We start from the raw sequence: 25,334 nt of genomic DNA, 5'->3' as shown, positions 1-25,334 counted from the left end.
CAGAACCAAAAAAAGATATGCCTTTCAATGTGACAATCCTTTGAGTCAAAAACATTGCAAGACCCATGTCAGCATTTTTTCCTTCAAATTCATTCCATTAGGAAAGTAGGAACTGTTCCTAGTGGGAATATGAAATGGAAGTTGTCTCTTTTTTCTACAGATTTTGCTATCACAAGCAGGAGAACTAATGAAACATGATATACTGTGATCTGTGTCTGCAGTTCTTTAAACCTCTCACTAGCAAACAGCTTTGTCTTAACTCTGCTCTCAAACCCCTCCTCTGAAGACAAATGCAAAACACATGAAAAGCCTACAGACTACCAAGGATGGCACTTGCCACAGGACTCATGAGTTTACTTCCTCGCGGTGATAACTGGGTGCTGTCTCCAACATTTCAAAGCTACTCACCTGCGACCCTCCCTCCTGGAGAACCTTCTCACTAATGTCACAGACTTGAAACAAACTTGTTTTATCCTCCAAATTCTATTTTCATTTCCACATACTCTAGGGGCTACAGCCAACAGCCTCTGAACTGGATTTTTCACCCCACTGTTAGCCACCAGATGTCCTAGTTCTTGAATGGATTAGAACCTTGTACAGAAGTAGGAAAAGTTTCATACATAAATGCACGTATGTGTGCCAGTGCACACATGCATGAAAACAAAACCCATGCTTGCTGGTTTCAATTAAAAATACCTGAAGGCATCCTCTTTGCTCCTTTGAGCCTTTAGAGATAATACTCCTGACTGCATTAATTCACTCAGCTGTTTTTTTCTGCTTTTAGGGAGGAAAATGTTAGGTCCTGTCCAATTAGGAAATGTGAATAACTCTCCAGGAGAAGAAGTGAATCATGCACATCTTGCCAGGAATTAGTTTTAAAACAATCAACATGTGGAAGCACAAGAGAATTTTGCACATGCTATGCTGTAGTCTGCTACACTGTCTGAAATAGCACCCTGAAAGAACATGCACTATTTAAGAGAAATTATCACTGTCTGTTTATACAAAGTGGCCATGACAAAATTAGTTAGATAGTGAAGTCCAAGATTAATTCAAGACATGATTGCAGAAGATTTAGTTTTGGAAAAGAAGTCCCAGGAGCTTTCAACCAAGGTGCCCATAGAAGCTCTGTGAACAGAAAGTAGCAAATGTGAAAGACAACTGACATGACCTTGTCTTCCAAGGTTTCCCAGATTTTCAGAAGTTTTTTTTGAGCATGAGGTGATTTGTGTCATAGAAAATGCAACGTAAGTGCCTGAAATTGGGCAGTTGTATCTCAATGTATTTATTAGATTGTGTTTGTTAAATTCACTGTTACAGAATATCCTGAGCATGTGAACTACCATATACCACTGGAGAGCAGAATTTTCTCCTCTCCTTAACTTCATTTTTTCCCTCTGAAAAGACAGGCATAAGGATATGTAATTACAGCTTTTTAAATACTAAAAATTGTATTTGGCTCCCTTTCCCCTTCAACTTGGAGTGATCTCTTTCCAAGAGTAAACATATCCAGTTTACTTTGTCTCCTCTTACTCTTGATGCTCTCCTCTGGACTCCATTCTTTTTAAGCTCAGTTCCCAAAATTAGACACAATACCCCAGCTGAGGACTCAGCATTGCCGAAGAGAATGGCTTAATTACTTCATGCTTTTTTGTGCAACAGTCTTGTTAATGCATCCCAGAATGAGTTAACTTATTCTTTGTGGTCCATTACTACAACAAAGAATTTTTCCTGCACTACAAGCAGTTTCTCTGCATCCTGTATCCTCTTCAATTCCCTTCCCTAGAGACTTTCTGTTTATTCCTGAGAGGCTACCAAAAGGGGATGACTGGTTGACTGCTGGAGACAGCCCTGTTTGACAGACTCTATTTAATGTACAGATTTAGTATTACCAAGATCCTATAGGAACTTGTTCTTAACTCCTTATACTGCTAAAAAAACCTGGAAAGTGAAACAGAATTGAACTATTTTCTTTGAAATGTGCTAGTCAGAACTGATAGAGAAAATATGATTTAAAAATGAAAAAAGTGAATAAAAAATATTTTAGCAGTAAAAAGAGGCCTTCTCTACTAGCCACTCCTTACTATTTTTGCTTCTTTAATCACAATCTACAACACTTTTTCCCACAAGCCACAAGTGCTGAATCATGTAAGACCTAAATTGACATAAAAATAACAAAATTTTGCTACTTGCAGCGTTTCCCCAGAGGAGATCAAAAAGTTCAGACCATTTTCTCTTAGTGACACACAGCACTAGGAACTGCAAAGAATAAAAAGGGGTATTCTGTATTTTTAAACATTTTATTTCTCTAATGAGAAGGGTTCCAAACAATGGTGTTCTTTTCTGCTAAATCAGGCAAACCATAATGAACGATTAAGGAACTATGAGCAGATTTGAAAGCACAAATGTCCTTTGTGGTACTGTAAACATTGCCTCTCCAAAATCAGGCTGAAGAGCAATTTATTTTCCATTTTAAGAACAAAAATAAAGTGTGTTCTCCATCTGTATGGAAGAAAATATTAGTCATGGTAGATAATTTTAAAAATGCTTCAATGTCTTCTTCATAAGTCATACATAGCAATATAGCAAATGAGAAGACATGTCATTACACATAAAAGAATAGAGAATTGAATGCAATGGATTTTCTGAACAAACTAGTCAACATGTATAACAGATCTGAAAATACTTGAGATAAGGATAATTATCATTAATAGTACTCTTTGGGCTCTGCTAATGTGTTGGTACAGAAGTCTTCACCTATATTCCTTTTCCCTGCAATTGTGCTCAAGCTCTCGTGGAATTATAAAATAATCTACTGTAATTATACAAAGATAACAACTCAGTGTCAAAAACTCCCCAAACCTGACCAACAGCAAAACACCAACACAAAAAGACTACCCCACCCCACAATAAAAAAGACTAGATAATGAAAAAGAAAACAACACCCTGAACACTATTTGTAGTTTGTGTTTCTCATTGCCAACAGGGTCTAGTAAAACTAGAAGGGCAACAAGACTGAGCAAAGACATGGAACAAACCCTGTGAGAGAAGTTAAGGAGACTCTTTAAGTGGAAAGACAAATAACTGAAGGTATATGATATGAAATGAGAGGGGCAGTGTACGAAAGATGTAATATTTCTAATAGAGAAACTAGGGAAGACTTGTGGGCAGCAGGCTTGGAGGGAAATAAACCAACAAAACAAACAGAATCCTCCAAATCAATCAAGTGGCACTTCCTCATACAACACATACTTAAACTGCAGAACTCACTCCTGTAACTGAAAGCTCACACAGGTTGGAGGGTGTGTGTGTGTGTGTGTGTGTGTGTGTGGTGGAATCCTGAAAGAAAAATCTACCAAAATCATTAAATCCAGAAATACTACTCCCAGCCAAAAAAAACCTCAGCCATAAATCTGTAAAGACTAGGACAACTAATGTGGACAACATTACTATGTGTGTGTCCCCGTAAACTTTTTCTTGTTTCACTATCAGTCACAGTCAGAGATGAGATCTGGTGGTAAATGAACCCGTGATCTGAGCTGGTACAGTGTTCTTATGGTTTTATTGAGCTGTGCAAATCAATTTAAGGTAAATTATCTAGGACACTGTGCATAAAACCTTTCCTTCTGCACAGAAAGTTATGCTGCTGCAGCCTACTGTTCAGCAAGCCTTTTAAAGATATTATTATTAAAAAACCCCACAATATGAAAATGAATCACGGTGATTGAAAAGACCTACTGTTCACAGCTTAATAGCATCCAGAGAACTGTCACTTATCTGAAAAAGATTTTGCTTATTTCAAGTTCTGTGCCAATCTCTAACCTACACAATTTTACCCACCCCCAAGAAAATCCATAAAAGTGCTTAACGACCTCCCAAATATAAAATTAATGGGGAAAAATGATTTGCTTATTTTGTTTTTCAATTGAAAGCATTTGTGATTTTTATATTAATATCACTACATAACCGGAAGCTCAGCTGCATGAATGCTGTGCTGGCAGTACTAGCTGTGCATTTAGGTCCATATATATCCAACTGTTTAAGCCTTTGCAACATTAGACCCTCGGGAATATAGCTGCTTAGGATGACTTCTGTATTTATGGAATATAATAGTTCTTGCCAGCCTTTCATTCATCAGTGAGAAGAATCAAAACCTGCTCTGTAGAACTGAAGGCCAAAGATGAAATTTAATACTTTATTTCTTTCAAATCCACCCCCTGCAGTTTGAATGGCTGGCTCTCAGAAATGTCAACACCCATCTTCCTCTACTGACATGACTTTTAGTCCCTAAAACTATTTTTTAATTACGATTTCTCACTTACACATTCCTTGACTAAGGAATCTTGTTCTTTTGGTCCATGATATACCCACGCTTCTGTTGGTTAGCGTGTTAAGTTTGCTGCTGTTAAAATCTAGGGAGAAATTCAACAGATAACAACAGTGATTCAAAATGCTACTTCTAGGGATGGGAAAAGAAAAGCTCTACCATTCAGCTAAAAGTATGCTACCCTAAATAAGCCAGTCTTCCCAAAAGGAACAAGCAGCACTGACATCCTGAGATGGAAAGAGAAGCTAAAGTTAGAGGACACCTGCCTGCCAGAAAGAATATTCTCACTCACATTTTAAAAGCTACAAATCGTACCACGAAGGCTCACTCTGCTGTGATATCTGCTGGAAATCTAATAATTAATTACACAGTTTTAGTAGCACGTGGTGACACCTGACCTCTTCCTCTAGTGACCATATATTTGTTACATAGTTTTTTCATTCACATTTGTCCTCCACTTTTTTGTTTGTTTGGTTGGTTTTTTTGCCTGGAGTTGGTAACTCCTCATGGCACACAGCCTGCACCAAAGCCACTCTGGAGGTGACTGACAACCAGGTCTTGCTGCTGCTTGTGGCCAGCTGTAGGTTTGCAGGCAAGGGGCAGTTTGTTGTCTACAAAGAGGACACACTTTCCCCTATGTTAGTTAACTGTACTTTGCCTTTTCTTGTTTTCCTACCTGACAGTTCTTAAATTTGGTATTATTTAGCTCCTATGAAAGAAAGTATGTGGGTGTATGTTAAGAAAAAGAATGAGCTGCACAGCTCTGTCACTTAACATCCTCTGGAAGTGAGGGTGGACGTGATCAAAAAGCATTCACCAAATTAACAGAGATAAGAGGGCTTGCATATCTTTAGCCTATTTCATCTTGCTAAACAGTTTCAGTTCAAAACAGTGGGATAATTATTTGCATTAAAATATGTTTAAGTCCTACTGACAGCACCAAGAAAACTCAAATGTAATGAATTGGCAGAAGTGTCAGAAAATGTTTACTTTTAAAAGATTTAAAAGGCAAAGTTCATCTCTAACGTCGATGTAATAAAAAAAATCCCAATAGTCTTCTTGCCTAGGGATAAATATCCTTTCAAAACATCCAGCATAGGATTTTAAAACAAATACTAGTAGATTAATTACAAGAGTACACTTTAAACCAACCAAAATTAATCTACTTATTTACAGCAAGAAACCCTAATCTGCATGTTTCATGTGATAGCTGGCATGCTTACAACCAGAGGTAGCTCTGTTCCAAGAAATTATTACAAGTTTCCAAAGTAAAAGGCAATATGAACTTGAAACTGTTGTACAAATAACATTCTCCTCTTGTGTCCTTTTAAAGAGAAGGCCCTGAAACTTGAATTGAATCTCTTTAACTGCAGCAAAACAAATTATGTGACAAGGGTGACAGAACAAAACAATAAACATTTTATGGAAACCTTTTAGCAGTTAACTGCAAATATGCATTGTTCTTGCCTTCTATCTGTTTTATAGCAGTCCTATTTATATTTATTATAAAGAGCTTCTTAGATCCTCAGAGGAAAAATATTGTTCATAATATTTTTTGGTTTTCAACCTATCTATTTAGGTGTATGCAAGGTATACGTAGAGTTCTCCACACTGTTTAGCTTCTCTGTTCCTCAGCCCAGGTTGCTACCTCTTGCAAACAAAATATCCTGTCTGTGTATGCAGTCTTTATTGACATTAAAAAAGGTAATCTGCTGTTGACAGTAAGTATAAACCACGGATGAAGCTACGGAGGTGATGAAAAAACAAGCAAAGATCTAAGCTGGCAGTAGTCAACGCTGCTGCAGAAAGAGAAGCTGTGATCTCATCAGGTGCTGAAGAAAGGCGAACGTAGCTCTTTCCTGCTATGCCAATGAACACGTACTTCTTTGGAGCTTTAAATAATAACACTAATATTATTTGAGTAGGTGATAGTCTCTGTTCCATAGGTCTCCCTGACTTCAGTGACAAGATGCATACATGTGATGATTTATCCATGATCTGTACACTTTTATCATGGTCTATGAAGTAAAAAACAAAGATTCTCCCTGACTACTAAACATACTACTTTTCCAGAGCACTCAAAAATGGCAAAAGCAGTAAATCAGCCTGCAGTCTTTGGTTTAAGAGATTAAAAGAATTATTTGATAATAAAGACAATCATGAAACATACTCTGATATGTCTACCTTCTCCTTGGTTGTGATGGAAAATCTGTTTTAATGTAGTTTATAAATAATGGCAATTCATAAAAAATTTCAATATCCTTCTTCTGAAAACTGTTACTTGTGAAAGTCTGAAATGTCATCATCCTTTGCCTAAATGGACAACGTGTCTTCATTAAGAGTGTGGTTTTTGCACTTATTTACATTTACTTTCATTTACATTCATTATAATTCAATTTGATTTACATATAAGGGGAAAAAAAAGTGAATTTCTTACCATCATTTGATGTTCATGTAAACTCTTAATATATAAACTACTTGGTAATTAAATCTTCTACAGAGATTTCAGTGGACCTCAATGGTAGTGGTAGAAATGACAATAATTTCTTTTGTTTCTTGCCTGAAGAAAGACTGGGAATCAAGATGTGATTCTGGCCAGGCTACACCCGTCAAGCACCACCATAGGGATCAGAGCTACTCCACTGGCTGTTTTTCCAAACCTTACCTCCCAGGATGGCAGAGGACTGCTGCCACCTCCGCATCACAGGATTGCTTTCAGAAGATACCCTGCCAGCAGCCACAGTTGTGAAGAAACTCAAAACAGCAGACCTCCAAAGCAACCACACTTTAAAATATGTCCTTCACAAATCTGTGGTCAGGACAAAGACAATGATAGTACAGGCTGTAACCTATTGATTCTGCCTTTCTTAAATTCAAAATTAGGGTGTACACTGAAAAATACTTGATGAACAAAAATATTCTAATGTTCAGAAATGATCCTCTAATACATTTTTGGTTCTGTGAGGAGAATCAGTCACTCCCACTTAAAATGATAATTCAAGTTATTAGTCTCCCTGTTGCCTATCCAAATTTAGATGCAATAATATTGTTATCCTAGTAAAATGCAATGTAAGTATATGAAGTTTTAATTTCAAATTGTAGCAAAAAAAAGCAGAATGTGACATTATTATCAATAATTTGCAGTAGTTGACTGGATGCTCAACTGACTGTAAAAAAACTCTCTAATTAATTTGTACTAATAGGTACAAAACTTGGAAGTAATACCAGAAAACGTCAACAGGTTTGGAGACCACGGAAATAACTTAAGTTTTACTTAGCAGCAGCAATAATAATAAATGATAATATCTTTCCAGTTTCACAATGGAAGTCTCTGTGTTGTGTGATGATAATAAATAAGTCAGGCTGGATAAAATATGAATACCACCTCACTATCTGGGAAATCAGACTCACAATATAAAACAGCAAACATTTAATTTGGTGTTACTAGGATGATGTAATACTTAATGTAACATTGAACTTTATTCACGGGCACCATTGTCCATAAGACTTTCTCAAATAGCTTTTCAGAACAGAATTATTTATTTTACATTTTAACCTATGAAAAATATACTCTAAAAAACCAAAGTATTTGTGAAAAGGGTGAACCTTTTCCAGATAAAGCTGAATCTGTTCTTAAAAAATATTGAGACAGGAAGGCTTAGAAACAAAATTTAGTATCTGCCTCTTTAATATTTTTTCTGAATACAACTCCTATTTATTAATTTCAGATAATTTGTGATCATGCACAGGATTTCCTATGGCTCTCAATCCCAGTATTTCTACTGTTAATTTTTGGGGGCCTGAGGTAGATCCCTGAGCTCCTCTCCTGGGATGCAAATTTAGTTCCTTTATTTTATCTCCTGGATAAATACTCTGACTTTACTGAAAACAACTGGAACTTAAAACTGGAGTGGTTTGTGTATAAAGTACAGCTCTTCTGTGAAGCTCAGGATTTCTTGCTTAAAATACACAGTTTGAGTTTGGGATGATGCTTGCTTTAGACAAAAAAACAGATGTTCAAGCATGAAATAAGGTTTTTGCTATGGTAGAACATTATTCTGTAATAAAAGCGTAACATATTTCTTCCATCCCTTGTTGGAAACTCACTGATCCACAACAGTTTATACCAATGAGAAGTAAAGAATTAAAGAAAACCATGGTACAGTTCTGTAGTTTTACAGTTCCTGGATATATTATAAACTTGATGAGTTCAGATGTTTTGAGATTTGTTCATTTGGGGTTTTTTTCCTTCTTTTTTTCTCCCAAGTTGTCCTATACTTGTTTGCAGTAAGATCCCTATTCCAGTCATGTATTTTTAAAACTACACAGTTAAAATAATAACTGATTATATCTGACAGCACTACTGGATTGCCTGATCCATCAAAAGCAAACTTACAGGTTACAGAGAACAAGAACAACATAACAAGTAACACTGAAGTATTTTTTTGATCTCATGTATGAAATGCCTGTAACTTTAATACTTACTAATCAGAACATTAAGGACTCAGTTTGCTGATTTAATGAAAAGCAGACAACTTAAGTCACATCTGCATGCAAACAGGTATTTAATACAGAAGAAAAGCAATTGCTGGGCTTTAGCAGAATCTGCTCTTCACATGAAAAGAGCTCAAATTCAGTATCTGCTGTTAATGCATCATGTGCAGCATGAAAACAACTGCTACCACAACAAAAACATTTCTTGAGTTACCTAACTGCTTCTTCTCCCTAATATCCATTACACTCCACTATCAGTTCTGACAATTTTAACCTCTGTATGAAGACTAAGGAGCTGCCAATAGCTCTAACAGCATACGTGTTTTCAGCTGTCCTCTGACAGCCCTCTTCATTAGCTCTTCAGGTGTTATTAATTCAGGGCAGTAATAATGTTGCCAGACCAACACAACTTTATTGTTGTCTGGCCGTTCAGATACTTTCTGTGTTTGTTTTAATACGAAAATATGTGTTTATGTAAATATGAAAATCTACCAATGTGCATCTTAGATCACAGAACACCACAAATTACTTAATTTTTTAAAGTCTAATTGATTTTAAAAAGTTAATATTGACCATAATAATGTTATATAGTGCAATCACAGGTAGTTATAAAAACTTGTGCTCGTTCTACCCAAAATGGTAAACAAAGCCCTAAAGTAAAATTTAGATAGAAAGAAAAATCAAGTGAACCTATTTGAGTGGCAATACTCCCTGCATTCTCTCTTTTATTTTATATTATTTCTGGGTAAAACATTGTCTATTTTCACACTCACATAAAAGATGGAAAACTGTGACAATTGAAAATCAGAAAATGTAAGGTGATGTTATTTTGTAACTCCTTTGGGCTACATCAAAGGGAAACCTAAACAATTCGTGGTCAAATAAGTCACAGCACTAACTGTACAATCCAAGCAAGTTTAACCATGTATGAACCATACTTATCAAGTTTTTTGTAAATCCAGGATAAAGATTTTCTACAGCCCAACACTACACTTCACCTAAGCAAGATTTTCAGTTGCTTCAAACACTGAGATGCACACTGTGAAAAGCGGCCACCTCCAGGCATCAACACAAAATTGAATTTGAATACTGGGTATCACAAAAATTTGAAATGTTTAACAAAACTCCATGAAACTTCAAATTCAGAGCAGAAGTTTCTTAAATCTTTTGTTATCATGTCTTTATATTTTGAATATGGTGTTCTGATTTTTAAGAAGAAAACCTGAAGGAAAATTAATCAGATAGAACTCAAACTGCAATATCTGAAAATGTAAAGCAAAGCCAGACCTAATTAATCTGAAGTACTTTCCCTGTCAATGCCCACATTAACATTTCATCCTTAATAGCTAAATTAAAGAGCTTGCCTGAGTAATAAAATAGCTGTAAAAATTATATTTAAAACTCAGATACTAAAATCAGCACAAGGGACTGCATCCACACAATTCACTACTTACGAAGTTTCCAAAAAATACTTTGCCTCCCTAAAATATTCTTTGCAAAGGAAGATGAATCTTTTGAAAACTTTCCCTGCTCCCTAAAACCTGTGAAGTGTTTACATGGTCTCTACTAAGCAGATGATTCACAATCACTGGTAACTGGTTCGTATGGCCAAACACTTGAGACCCAGCCAGGGGTAGGTGACCATTACCTGCTACAAACCCACACAAAACTGATCAGATGAGCTTCATTCAGGACATATTTATGCAAAGCTACTTCGTCTGCCTACATTGTTGGGGAAGACAAGGGGAAAAGGAATTATACACTGAGCAGCTTTGTAGTTCCCAGGAAATTCAAAAACTTTAATAAAGACAACTGAACTTGAGTAAACACATGCTTAGATAATACACCACAGCTACCAGCATAATATGGCCTTAATATGTTCACCCTGATTCACAAAGAACAAAAAAAAATCCCCATCAATAAAGGATTAAAATTGCAGCAGGTCAATGCCTGTTAACCTTAGCAAATATCCATCAACACTTTGCCAAAAAATAATAAAAAATCCCTTTTCATAAGGCACGTATGCTACAATTCCAGTGTTAAAGCACTTCTGCTGATTCCACCTTTGACCAAAGATAATGCCTAATCTGGTCAGACAAAAAAAATTTATCTTGATTCCTGTCACAACTTCAAAGAAGAAAATACAGTGGACACTTATTTCTATTTATCAATCTTGTAAAAACTCTAGCTCTACTTCTTATGATTTATAGAATTAGAACACATCAATCAGCCAGGAAATACTTCGTAAAAATCGTACACTCTTTTATAAAAGTAATGAAAAACTATGCAAAAATTATAAGAGAAATCCAGAAAGTTTTCAATTTTTTTTATACCAACTAAAAGAATCATCAGAGTAGCATAACCAAACTATATAAATAATGATTTTTTAGAGTACGTAAAATCCTTTTGGGGCCACTCCAAGGACTCTTAAAATAATGTTAAAACACTTTAAAGAGAAAACCATTTGTTTTAAAAATTGTATCACTGCTAAATAAAATATTCTGCTTACATTTTATTGAGAGGTATGTAATTAAAAGAAACTCCAGACAAACAAAGACCCAGAACATTTTAGTCTAAATATGAAGTTCTTGGAATTTTAGTCATAAATTGCAATTAAGAATATGATTTCACCCACAGGAAATCTGTATTTTCACATCCACTTATTTTAAGGATAATTTTCACAATTAAGTGTGTATTAGTTAATTTGTATGCAGTTTAAGAATGTGTGTCCAAGCACACCCAATATGTCACAAATGTATTTAAATTAGCGCCCCAAGAGTGTTGGTCAGATTGTGCCATCAGTGAAGCTTCTGCATTTCATCAGGGATCTCTCTTTAAAGACTCATGATAAGGTGCAGTCATTTTCCCACATTTGGCATGCAATATATCTGAAATCCATTTTCAGCTAAGACACATTGATTTTTATGACAAAGATTACATGGCTAATGTCATCCAAAAAAAGTGACACATCTGTAATTCAAATTGCAACACTAAGGGTCTTTAACAATTCATTACCATTCATATGGTTACAAACCCTAAAGCTGCCTCTTCCCTCATTCAAAGGAGGGTAACCTTTGTCACTCGACAGAATGTGCCAAAATGTGCCCCAGAGCTGCCTATGACAGCATTTTTTCCTTTACAACTATTTTGAAGTAAGGATGATTTGACCTAAAGTCTTGAATGTCTACTGCTAATTACTTGGTTTGGGCACAGAAGGCCTTACTCCATACATCAGCTATTAATTACAGAATCAGTAATGCTTAGCAGAGGATGCCTGACTGATTACTATCCAAGTATTTATTTTTATATCTGTCCTTATCCAAAAATACTAAATGGGTCAAAATTTATTTCAGCTGGAAACCTAATTTTATTTTATCATTGGCCTAAACTGGAGTAAAATCAAGCCCTGAAGCACAATAGCATTCTTTTTTTTCAATCTGCCTTGCTCACAAATCCTCCTGGAGATAAATAACATTCTAAACCAAGAAAAATTTAAAAGCCGCAAAAAATCCTGGCATACTCTACATTTTACAAGTATTACACCTATGAATTGAGCTGAGAAGGAAACAGAAGGGAAAACATGAAAGTGGCACAGAAATATATTTACTTGTAAATAAGTATTCTTCTTTTAAACTTGTAACAACCTTTTAAACATATTGTTTTAAAATTAGGACTAGTAATTGACACTCTTTAAATAACGTGATGGTATTATGGTATTTTCAGAAAACCCATTTAATTAAAAACCACTTATTAATATTTTTATCTTAAATCAAAATGGACTTTGAATTGAGATTTCAAATAAATTATTAATTGTTTCAAAGTCCATTGGGTCCTATTCTTTTCCCCTCCAAGAAGGTTAAATTTTCCTCTATATAAAATACCAAGCCATGAGTCAAATTTGACTAGATATAGTCAGCTTCTGCAAAAAAGGAGAAAATTTGAAAGCAATAAAAAAAATCTGTAGCCCTATGAAAAGTCCAGTTTAGCCTTCTTTTATCCAAAAAACTCAGAACAACATATGTACTACAGAGAACCACAAAGTATACGTATCACCATTTTTTTTACTCAAACATCCAAGAGTCAAAATTCAAGGAAAAAAAATCCACATAAAATGAGCAACAAATGCCTCAGAACTGTAATGCCTTCATAAGACAAATACATCATGTCAAGCTCACACTCGATTTCTAAAAAGAGTTTCTCATTTTCACTAACTTACATCCACCAATTGAGCAATTATGCAATATGTGGGTGTACCTTGCAGTCGTTTTTTTTTTAACATCTGCATTCTGTGTTAAATTCTAGCTGTACAAGATGTCTGATAATTTTTCTTTATCTTGAACCTTCAAAGTGGTAGGTTTACCAGAGGCAAAACCACACATCAGAGAATATGAGTCATATAATAAAGAAACGACTCTTCCCCTTCTCCCCCTTGCACCCTGAAGCTATAATAACCTAAAGACACTCTATTGTAAATGGCTTCTTTGGCAGTATTGATAGCATGCACAACTCGCAATCATTTAGCCAACAAATGAAGATATTTTTAAGTCCTTACTGTATCCACAACAAATTGCTTTCAGTACCATTTTAAGGCAAATTAAAACTGTGCTACTGCAAAAATAAAATTCAGGATGTCTATGCACTTGCTTTCATGTCATGCATAAAATATGAAACATTCTATGCATGTGCCTATAAATAATAACATAAAAAGATAAAAATACTGTAAGATGCCTATGCAAGTTAATCTGAAAAGTATCTCTCATTTGTATGCAAAAGATCAGCCTCCACGCAGAAGTCCCACATTGATTCAATATCAAATTAAGGCAACATTTACATACAAGCAAACCTCTGCTCATGCCAACTACAATACATGAGGAAGCAAAGCACCTTACTTGACCACTGCTTATGCAGGTTTCCACTCCGAAGTGCAGTAAGTATGGGAAACAATTCATTTGGCCTCAACCGAGGCCACTCTAGCCTTTTATTTCCTTTTCTATAGGTAGACAGTAACTCCTCAGACTAACATCCTGCATCTAATTCCACATAGGAAATCGGCTTTCAACAAAGTCTTATTTGATGTGTCAATATGTAAGATTGCATCAGAAACTTTGAAGAGAATTAAATGCAGAAACAGCATTTAGAAATAGCAGCAAATAAATCTGTAACAACAAAACCTTGCACCACTAAAACAGGTGCAAACACCACAGTCTTGTAAGAAAGTTAACAGAGGTGATGCTGGCGTAAGATCTTTCCATGACCATCTTCCAAAAAGTAAAAAACCCCAGTGTTTCAGTAAATCAAAGTGAAGCAACATGTTTCCCCTTGAAGCAGAATAAATCAGTGGTTTCTATTCTTACCTGTGTATAGTCAAAGTCAGAAAGAGGAGCTATACTCTTGATGTAGTCCATTCGAAATTGGTTTTCTGGGTTGGCCAATGGAACTGGGGGTATTAAAGTGCTCATAGCTGAAACTATAGTCTAGAATTGGATAAAACAAAACAAACAAACAAACACATTAATCTGGATAAATCTAGGATACAGGATCAATAGAAGATAATCCAATCTGATCAGCAAAACGGGATTTCTCTCATCACAATCTTGGAGAGCATAATCCTTATAATTTCCAGTACAAACAAGCATTTAAGAACAGTATAATGTGTTCTTACCACAATCGCATCTTTAACGTTTTTCCGAATATCCAGTATTTTCTGTTTCTTTTCTCTGCATTAAAACAGAAATATTAGCACTTTGATTTTTTTTTCTTCCAAAGCAGTTCAGTCACTTGCATTTAATTTTTTCTCACTGATCGCTTGTTTATCTGCTCTTCAAACATTAAAACATATTAATAGAAAAAATGAAAAGGCAAGACAAATACCTTTTCCCCTTATCCATTTTCTTGCATAGTATTAAGAGCAATGCACATTCATCCCTAATGTATTTTTTTAAATCAGACAATCACAGCCACATCTGCAAAGCCTCCCCTGATGGAACTTGAAGTCATTCTTTCATTTCTACAGCATGCTGTAAACATGCTCTAAATCAACAAAATGTAGGTGAAGGCCAACAAATATCTAAAATGAATGCTATGGATTAATAATGATTTCTGGCAAAGAGTTCTTTACAGAGAAAATGATGTAGCCTCACAAAACAGGATGATTTATAACAAACAGGCAAAATTAGTTTCAGTTTTACGCTAACCCCAGCACCGGAAAAACAGCACACAGTGTCATCCTGATTATGATTTGACCTGTATTTTTATATTACAGACAGATGCAATATTTGGTTATTTGCTTCTATGTAAAAAGTAGTCGCCATGTTGTTGCTACACAGGGGCCTGTCAAGCGCTGCAGTAGCAACAGTGTAAAATACAGTAAAGGGGCCAGAAGGAGAAAATGCAAACATACAATAGCAGCAATTTCCTTATTCTCACTCCCCTCCCTCCCTCAAAACACAGTGTCAAGCCACCAAAACACAGGGAATGAGAGAATATATTTCCCGGCGTACTGTGTGTTAGCCTGCTTCCAACATTTAAGGAAAAATAAGTCACAAAGTGTCAATAATTCTTACTCTGAATTAAATCCATTGACATGTAGGATTCGCATTTGTTTCACAATAGTGCTTTTTCCTGACTCACCAGCCCCTAGAAGAGAAAGAAGGAAAGGGAGAACATTGTGATACACGGTTCAGGTTGAAGGGGGGGGGTTGGTCGGAGCGGTTTGGTTTTTTTTGTTTATTTTTTGTTTTTGTTTTTGGACGCCACAGCATCCCCCACCTCGGCAACATTTCTGTATGTGTGCATCCATGTGGCTCAGGCGCTCAGCTCGATCTGGGGACGCCTCGCTTATTGCTCAATACAGCAGCCTACATTTTCCAAAGCCAAGGCGCACGTCGCATCTCCCCTCTCGGCTGCGCCCGCCGCCCCGGCGGGCTGGGGCTGCTGCCCCCTCCTCGCCCTGCTCGCCCCGGCCCCCACCTCTGCCGCTTCCTTCTTACCCAGCAGCAGCAAGCGGTGTGTCGCTTTATAAGCCAGCCTCTCTTTCTGCAACTGCTTCTCTATTTTTTTGTTGGCTTCTCGCTGAGCTTTCTCATCGATACGCTGATCCTCCGTTTTGCTGTTGCCCAAACACCCCATAGCCGCTGCTCAGGGTGGATGTCAAATCGCTGCCTTCTCAGATTTAGTATTTACAAGGGGGAGGGAGTGGGGGGGAGGCAGAAGACAAGTCTTTATATCCGTGTGTGTCCCTGCGACGGTTTCTCTCCGCTTCTTCCCACCCGGCTCGCTCACATAAAATGGTCTCTGGCTGCTTTCCGATCGCAGCGGAGTTGGCTGCTTCGCTCCCCACCAGAGATGCGGAGAGCAGGCGGCAGAGGTAACCCTGCCCCGGCGGGGAGGGGGTGGGGGGGAGAAAGCTGTGCAAAAATGCCTAACATGCAACGAGAGGGAGAAAAGGGCTCCTCCTGGAAACCAGCCGGGTGCCGCTCTCCGCTCTCCCTCCCCACCGCACACACAATCCCTATATTTCTCTGTAAAGGTCTATTTTTGTCTTCCTAACTCAGCACTGCCTCTTTCTGCGAGACCAGGAAACAGCCCCGCTACCAGCCCTAGGCGCAGGGAAGCCGAAGGAGAAAGGTAAAAGCCGGACGGATCTACCTGGATCCTGCGGGGCCGGGGCCAGGCGGCGCCGCGGGGTCCGCGCCCCCCGCCCCGGGCCGCCCCCGCCCGCCCCGCTCGGCGGCCCCGGCCCCGCTGCTGCCGCCGCCAAAACCCGGAGCTGGCACTGCCGCCGCGGGACCTGCGGCCTCCGGACCCCCGCCCGCGGCCTGCCGCAGGGGCTGGCAGCTGCGGGACTCGGCGCTCGGGGACCCGGGGGCGGCTTTTCCCGACCTTTCCCCGCGCTCCTCGGCGGTACTGGAAGAGCCTGGCCGCTACCAGAGCGAGGGTTGGCACTCCTGGGTCTGGAATCCCAGGCTGGCACAGGTGATGGCTGCCACCGTGACTGACCTGCGGGAGCAGCGCCGGGAGCCAGCCCCTGGCAGCGGGGTGTGGGAGCGGCCGGGGTCTGCCCGCGTGTACCCGGCACACAGAGCACGCATATCCGCAAACACCCTGCCTCGACTTCTTAACCAACAAAATGTCCCTTCCTACACAAGTAGTCACGGCTGCACATGGGCCGTTTTTTCCCTTTGAGTATTCCAAACTGCATCAGCTGAACCAGAAAATGAAGCTGTCCAAACAGCTCACGATAATCCGAACATGGTAACATACATGTCTAATATCCCTACAACAACAAATGTTGACAAGAAACCGCATCTCCGTTCCTTCATTCGCCTCCATTTTAGATCCTAAAATGAAACTTCAAGCTAGACAACCCTATAGGTATTCCTTTTTGCTTCAAACCTCTTGACTTGCAAACTGGCACCTCAGCAGCAGCACAGCACCTGGCTCTTCCTAAACTCCCCCTGCGTAGAAACCACCTGCACTACTTAAACGTGATGCTTGATACACTGAGGCGCAAGAACACTAGAAAAAGGATGGACATTACTCTGGAGTCCAAAAAGACTTTCAGCTTTTATCTCCAAATATTATTAGTCCCCCATATTTTCAAAGATGGCTTACTGAAAAATTAATATTTTGATAGATACATATATGTGCAAAATCCTGGTCCCGACTAAAATCAGAGATTGCCATCAATTGCAATCAAACAAAACAGCATTTTAATCTAAAAAGTCTTGAGATGTATGTAGCAAAAAAACCCTAGATTTTCCAAGCATTTAGTTTTTGTTTTTTTTTTTTTTTTAATGGCTCCCTCACTCAGGTGGGAAGTGTTGAATCAAGGAAGAGAAACTGGTACTGTCTACCTTGAGCACACATCAGAGGAAGGTGAAAAGGGCAGGACCCAGAAAATGAACAGGTACTGCTCCACCTGTGGTTGGATATGTGGAGTTTTCAGGGGACTATGAAATTCAAGTGCCAGATATGTGGTTTTATGGTACTGCTTGATTTCTGGAAGCTGTTTTCATCTTCTGTCTTAGATAGGTGGGGGCAGCTGGGGGGAGGTAACACACTACAGGATTAACAGGATCTGCCAGACCAAAATACGGATTTTTTAAGTGTTACTGAGCTTCCTTTTTTTTAGGACAGACTGCTTTTTTCCCTATTGACATTTTTCTGTCTGGAGAAGCAAGATACAGATAGGTTTGGAAGCACAATTCAGGGTGACTGCTGTTTTTGGAGGCTGTCAGACACAGGATATATGATGAATAGCTTTTGTGAAGAGCAGTCATGTTTGCTCCCTGCCACAGACTATGAGAGCTCAAAACTGAATGGCTTGGTTAGAAATCACTAACTGGGTCTGAATTTTCATAGTCCTTCAGTGTCAGAAGCTGTAATTTATGAAGCTGTGTGTAGCCATATTTATTAGCTATGTAAATACCTCAGTTTGAGACCTAAGTCCCAAATCTGGCTAGTGTCAGTCGGTCTGTAGGAATCTGCCTTACTTCTTCCCCTCCTCTCCTCAGCAGTTTTCTTCTTTCACATACTAACACTGGGATTTTTGGTGCAGACTTGTTCCCAGCTTTGAAACGGCTCAGTGCCAATAAACAGAATTTTACAGGATCCTGGTATATCCTGCTTTTACCTTTCTCCAAAAGAGGGAAAGTATTTCTCATTTCCTCTCTCCCTCTCCAAAAACCCCATGACCCTTTTGGGTCTCTTCCTCCTGAGAAAAGATCACACAGTTCAAGAATGACACGCGCAAGCAACCTGTGCCCAGAAAGAACTTTTAGCTGAAATTATATTCCCAACCCTCCCTTTGCTTTTCCCAAACACAGCACTTATCCTGACATAACTGAACGACAAAATCCTAGAAGCAATAATAAACAATAGAGAAATTTTCACCCCCTTTGGACACAGCTTTTTTTTTCCCCAGAGAGAAACCATAGCTATCACATGAATATGTCTCCTCTGCACAAAGAAAAATCTTAAACTCTATAAGAGGTTGCAGCAGTGCTTCTTCACCAACCCAACTTCCAGTACAAATTGCACACAGGAATAAAAACAAAATCCCAAAGAAAAGAAGAATCTTCCTGGTCTTCCCCTCTCTTCTGAGGCAACCAGTGTGGGAGCCTCCTTGAGTTCCTGAAAGTTGAGGTATATCACATTGTCTCTGCCCCTTCGTATCAGGCAACATATGTATACATGCATATATTTATATATGCATATATTTATAAATAAAAATACACACTGAGTGGATATCTGTGTGCAAAAAACGAGATTTGCCTACTACTTTTGTGCTCAAACTTGGTGCTATCCCCTTGTGAAACCAGGCAACACAGCACAAGCCCTCTTGGAGGGAAACTGGAGACCTTTACCACCTGCTTTCTTCTTCAAGTTCTCACCTTGGGATGCATTGATTGTTTGTGAGCCTCAGGCTGAATGTTGGGGAGCACAAGCTGCTAGCTTGAGGCCGTATCTGCATTCTTGTATGGAGGACTGACAACACAGCTGAAGCCACACAGGGTGGCCACCCCTAGCACAGTCAGTCTCGTTTCTTGGCCTGTTCTGCTTGGAATAAGAAGGGACAAAACCCCAGTAAGAATTAATGTGGAGCTCCTACAGATGCAGCTCAAGAGACCTGGTTGCCCCTCCAATCCAGAGCAGGACAGATGCAGAGCATTTTCTTGCAAACACTAGGTAAAAGTAGAGAAGGTTTCTATACAGCAACCCTGCAGACCATGTGCATGCAGCCCATCTTCCACAGCCTCCTTTGCTGCTTTGGTTCTGTTTTTTAACAAAAGAGCAAATGGAAAGATGGAGGTAATCAAAAGCATAGGAGTGATGTAAGACACTGATAAAGAGATTCTTCCGGCTTGCCAGTCTTCCTGCCTCAACTTTCACAGGCATCTCTGAACTCTCTGCTGACACTGTCTTCAATGTGGGCACTGCACTAGGTCAGTAACACTGGTGACCTGCTCTCTGCTTCTCCTCACTGACTTCTCTTTTTTATGTAGCCTACTGCTGCAAATCAGAATCTGCAACTCACTAGTGGTTGAGTTTTTACTCCACCTCAGCATCAAACTTGGGAGGAAAAAAAGAGAAAAATGAATTGTAACTGCATAGGTATTCAAGAAAAAGAATTCTTTCTCTCTAGTAATAAATTATTGGTAAGTTTCTCTCTCTGTAGATGTCAAATATTAACACAAAAGTACACATTCCATGGAAGGCTACATTTGGAGTTTTATAAGATACATGAACCAGGAAACAAAAAAATTATGACTAACTGTTAAAATTACTGACTAAGGGTTTAGGAATAAACTGGCAGGTACTTTGCAGAGAAGTGAATATCACACTCAAAAAAATCTAACCTTCATCCTTTTGTTTAAACCCATGACCTCAAAAAAGTAATTACGATTTTCTGAGAGGGGCTTATCTGCTTTAAGAAGCAGGGTAGGAGAGATGCCAGAAAAGATGAGGTATGCATTTCCACAGTGACCATGGACCTGATCTCAAATCACCTTCACGTCCATTGATTAAGGACTAATTCACTGATGAAGAGGGTCAGGCAATGCTGAGGGGCCTGGCAAAGCTGAGTAGTTTCTTGGCTCTATGACATGGTTTGCTGTTCCCATTCCCAAGCCATACTCCTTTACTTGGCAACTGCCACAATGTAACTCACCTGACAAACCAACTTTGCCTGAGTCCACACCTCTCCCGTCTTCGTGCAGCACAGGGAGCAAAAGAGTGAAAGCAGGTGATGTGATGGAACAGAAGGCTATGGGCTAAAGGTAATAGTCTGAAGAAAAAGAAAAGTTTTCCATAGAAAAACTGCAGGCAGCAGTCCACAGAAATGACAATGATAGCCTTTAGCCCTGAGAAAGCATTTGTGAAGGGGAGGATTAGATCTAAGCAGGAGCCAGATGCTCCTTGGGAAGTGTGGAAAAGCATCAGGTGAAAAGCAGATTTGCAGTATGATTACAGTAAAGAAAGAGGACAATCCTCTTTCATTCAAGCTAGTTATACCTCATTCAAGCTAGTTATTCCTCATCCATGTCCCACAAGAAAGCACAGAAAACAGGGAACTTCTGCTATGACCATCCCATCAGCTCAGGGTTTCCCTTTAGACCCTTATTGGTAAAATAATTCCAGTGTTTATTCTTGTCTTTTCTGACTAGAAATTCCTTATCTGTGAAGAGAGACTCGCATGGCATCATTCCACACACATCCATCTGTTGGTACCAGAGGCGGAAGCAGCTGATTGAAACTAACATAAATCCAACAACATCCTAATAGCATTTAAAAGACTAAGCAACCTGCTGTGGTTTAAATATTCTTAGATATTGCAATGAAATAACATTGTTGAACAAAATGACACAGATGCATTTGCAATAAGCAAAAGGGACACGTCTTTTGATGAATTTACAAGACAACAGTATTATAGGATATGTTACGTGTTAGGCAAAACAGGAGGCACTTTTCTGTCAGTATCCCAGTTTATGAAGAATTTCACTTGGCTGGACACTCCAAGGGCACTTCCTCAACTTCCCCCACACCCCCCTCCCCCCTTTGAACAAAGTAATCCATTCCCATTTTAAGGCAGTGGAAAATTAGGTCTAATCAGTTGTTCAGGAGAGTTGTCAGGATTAAACAGATTTAAATAAAGCCAGGCAAAACATGCTAATATTGCCCTAATTTAGAAGTGAATTAATCAATAAATAAAGAAGTCAGCTAGAATTATAGCTGAAGTTACCACTTTCAGAAAAGGAGTAAAATCTATACAGGAGGCATGTCCTGGATCCTCTGCAACATGCTGACTAACATCTTGCACAGCTGTAACAGCAAAGCCAGTTTGTAAAAGGTTTTGGATATCACGTAAAATTTTGCATTTAATAGTAAATTCTCTGGTCAACTATCATGATCTCACTATTTGGACAGGAACAAAAAGCTGTAAGGAAAACTAACTTGTGAGACACAACATACATACGTGTGATGTGCCTTAACCTCACCTTTAACTCCAAGGCACACCTCTGAGCAGGACACTCACTGCCTCTACCCCATGTCTTTAGACAAGATTCTGCTGAGCTAGATTTTCTCTATGTTCACCTCAAACATATCTGACCTGTGATTTCCTTGTATTACCCCTCTATCTTGATATACACTTAGATACTTTTTAGTTTCTTCCCAGTTGTTTTAACTTCTTTGCTTGGGAAATTAAGTTTTAGCTACCTCAGGAAATTGTTGATTTTCAAAAAAATAAAAATAGAAAGTCTCTACATGTTTAAAAAGTTATGCTCTAATTACTGTGAGTGCCTGCATGGTTAGTAGTATCTCTCAACAGAATATTCTTACAAATATAGAAAGTCATTGCATACAACAACCTCAGCATGAAGTGAGGAATTCTGTAACTGTTTCTTAACCCTGTTTAAGGATCCCAACATGCAATTACACACAAGAGCAATCATTAAAAATTCGCTTCAGGAAATAATGTTGCCAGTAAGTTGGTAGACTCATGCACTCACAACCTGATTTACATCAATAATATTTACCACAGAAATACAGCTTTTGCTTGACTGCATGACTAGCAAATCCAGATAAAATATCAAAACTTACTGAATAAACAACAACCATGTATTTTTCTCCTTATGCATCTAATTTTTTAACTATACATATGTTTGTAACAAATACCTGTTGAGTCATGTTCTGCTTGGCCTTTTGTGATATTAGAACTTAAGTTTCCTATAAGTATTTCTATGGTATATTTGTACATAGCAGATGATCTCTGGATTAAATTGCTCTCACATATTTTCTCATAATTGAAGAGACATGGCTTGTTGACCCATGTGGTCCTTTCCACAATGAGGTTTATGTTACAATTAAACTTCAGGCTTTCATGACATGAATTTATTTATTTCTCTGGATAGAGAAAATGGTCAGTATGAAGACTAAGCAGGTACATTACTTACATAAATAACTATTTCATCTGCAGACCTATGTTGGAGAGGGGGGGAAAACAATTTTAAACAAAGTGTGATCATCTCCTGGAAAGTAAGTCAACTTTTTTCTCTTTTTCTACTGTTTACTTATTCCCTTTATTCACTGCTAGTCTCAAATGTTCTTTGGTAGAATGAGTTCATGAAATTCAACCCGTATGTTTTACTGATCTTACTTTTACTAAAACCCAAATTTTTTTTCCAGTATCTACTGGGCTTGCATGGATTAGATTCTTTGGGGCAAATAATTCTCACAGGATCATTTCACTTGGGGTAAAAGGTGATAAAAGCATTGGTGCACGAAGGAGAATGTTGAAAAGTCCACAGAACCTGCAGACATTTTGGAACAATCCATTTAATAAGTTACTGAGGAATCAGTATTTTCTCACATACTTTGGGAAAGAAAAAGTTTGTTTTTACAGTAAAAACACACAATGTGAGAAAATTTCCTAGACTATGGTAACATTTTCTCTGTGTTTAAAGTTTCAGACTTATCAACAATGGTGTCACATTTCTGTACAATCTGCATAATTGTAGGCTTGGTTTTGGTTGTTTTCTAGTTTGGGGTTTTCTTGTTTGTTTGTTTAGTTTGTTTGTTTTTTAAGGAGACCTATTCCAGTTTGATGCCCTGCAACCTCCTTAAAATTTTAAGTCCTAATGTCCCAATGATGCAGCACAATGCTATGCAGAACTATCACAGCAGTGTCTGAGGTTAGGAACAGCACAAGTGCAAAAGGGGTTTAATTCAGCAATTTCAGCTAATGCAGCTGCTCAGATACTGCACTATATGTTTTAAAACATTGAGAAGGTTTTAGAAAGCTTATTGCTGCTTGGAATATTTAACAACTTACAACAACACTTACATCGTCAACCAATTTGCCTACCAATCCTAAAACATTTAAGGGCTTGAAACCTACCCATATGCAGACTCTTCCTGTTCAGAATCAGCTACACACAATCTGCCACCCACATCACTAAACACAATGACAAGATTATGCTTCCATGTCTTTGCAGCCTATTCTTCACAATATGCAAATCCTCAGGAACTGCATTTCTGATCCCAATGCAACAGCACAAAAGCTATTGTCGTAAGAAATGGTTTAACCTGTCAGCAACACTGTCACCACAATTACTACCACTAATAAAGATATGATCATAATCTGCCACTTAAGGATCATTAGATACATTATGTCTATTGTATTCTTTTACATAGTTCTTTTACATGGACACTGATTGAGAACACATGATTTAAATAAAACCAAGCACTATACATTTTCATTGACAAATCTGTTCTTAACCTTTAGACAGTGTAGGGTGCTGCTTGCTGATGTAGGGAAAACCAGCTATTAAAAGGCTAACCCTGCAAAATATTTATCAGAAATACAAACCACTGTAACACTGCATACAAAAAGGAGAGCTTGGAAGAAGCACACAAAGATGCTCTGTCTGAACATGTAAATGACTTACATTAAGCTAGGCTAAAACTCCTCAGTACCATTCAAATGCTTGTGGTCCACGCAACAATTTATAGCGTGTTTGGGAATGGACAGCTGTACATTCAGAAAGATTCAAGGTTTATATCTGCAAAAGGCACAGAGTGCAGAACAGAAGTTTATTCTATGTAATTATTTTTATATCATTTTATTGAGGCTGCAGAAACTATGAAAAATATAGCAAATGCTTAAACATGAGTTGTATATGGATCTCAGATGCAGCTCTTTTGCATGTTTCATAGAGACCTCCCCTCTGAAAGCTTAATTTCTGGAAATATTTCATCTCAGAATGACTATGAGCATGTCAGAGTGACCATGAAAACAAATCAAAACTGCACAGGGATATGCCCTTCCCACCCTGCCAAATTCGAGGCCCAGAACATATCACACAAGGTAGTCCTCACAAAGAGAAAAATATTAACATTATAGGAATTTGTGGAAAACACGATCAACACTGGTCACCTCTCTTGAAGATAAAGGAAGACAAATTGGCAGAGGTATGGAGAAGAGGGATGAAGGTTAGACTGGATGGCTGGTATCAGAGACTAGGGGAAGCATAGGATTTATCAGACCAGGGATTGCTGTGGTTGCCTGTGATGACCAGGTGAAGCACATAGCACACCACGGCACATCCTGGGCACAAGGGCTGCAGCTTCCTACTACAGCACGAACACTGCAAAGGGCTGTTGCAGGCAATGCTGTAGTGGGTCAGGACCACTGGTTTTGCCTTACAGAAATCAAAAGGCATGTTGCTGCTTTCCAGAGAAGTAAGAGAGAGCTTTCCCATGACTAAAGAAAACTATTTAATATATTCCAAACTGAACTGTTTCACCTAATTTAGTAACTCTGGCTTGAGATGCTACAAGCCATGTGTAAATGAGACAGAAGAAAAAAATTAGTTTCAAGCTGCCAGAAGAGCCTGGATCTGCTAAAAGTATGACTGGAGAAAACATCAGCAATATCCAGACTGGTCCAGCTCAGAGAATAGTGCAACTGTCAAAGGGGAGAGAGGGCACCTGGGCATCCCTTTCATCACGC

General features: G+C 38.5%; 1 protein-coding gene across 3 annotated transcripts in view; it reads right to left on the bottom strand.

Annotated features, from left to right (window-relative positions):
- GNAL (G protein subunit alpha L) overlaps window positions 1–25,334 on the bottom strand; it is a 179,254-nt gene that overhangs the window by 97,253 nt on the left and 56,667 nt on the right. Inside the window, exons 1-4 of one of the 3 annotated variants that reach the window (XM_005517263.3) lie at window positions 15,811–16,369; window positions 15,385–15,457; window positions 14,484–14,538; window positions 14,176–14,295 (exon numbers count right to left, since the gene is read on the bottom strand). In XM_005517263.3, coding sequence (XP_005517320.1) covers window positions 14,176–14,295; window positions 14,484–14,538; window positions 15,385–15,457; window positions 15,811–15,949 — 387 coding nt within the window. In that variant the 5' untranslated portion in view covers window positions 15,950–16,369. Of the gene's footprint in view, window positions 1–14,175; window positions 14,296–14,483; window positions 14,539–15,384; window positions 15,458–15,589; window positions 15,637–15,810; window positions 16,370–25,334 lie in introns of those variants that run through there. The other 2 variants (XM_014255576.2, XM_088054540.1) reach the window with 2 other exon arrangements.

The sequence above is a fragment of the Pseudopodoces humilis genome, chromosome 1 (assembly GCF_049639895.1).
Source record: "Pseudopodoces humilis isolate 2021_Gansu_Grassland_sample_001 chromosome 1, ASM4963989v1, whole genome shotgun sequence".
In the NCBI taxonomy this organism is placed as follows: Eukaryota; Metazoa; Chordata; class Aves; order Passeriformes; family Paridae; genus Pseudopodoces; species Pseudopodoces humilis.
The sequence above is the reverse complement of the archived record's forward strand: the minus strand, read 5'-3'. Positions and strand labels throughout refer to the sequence as shown.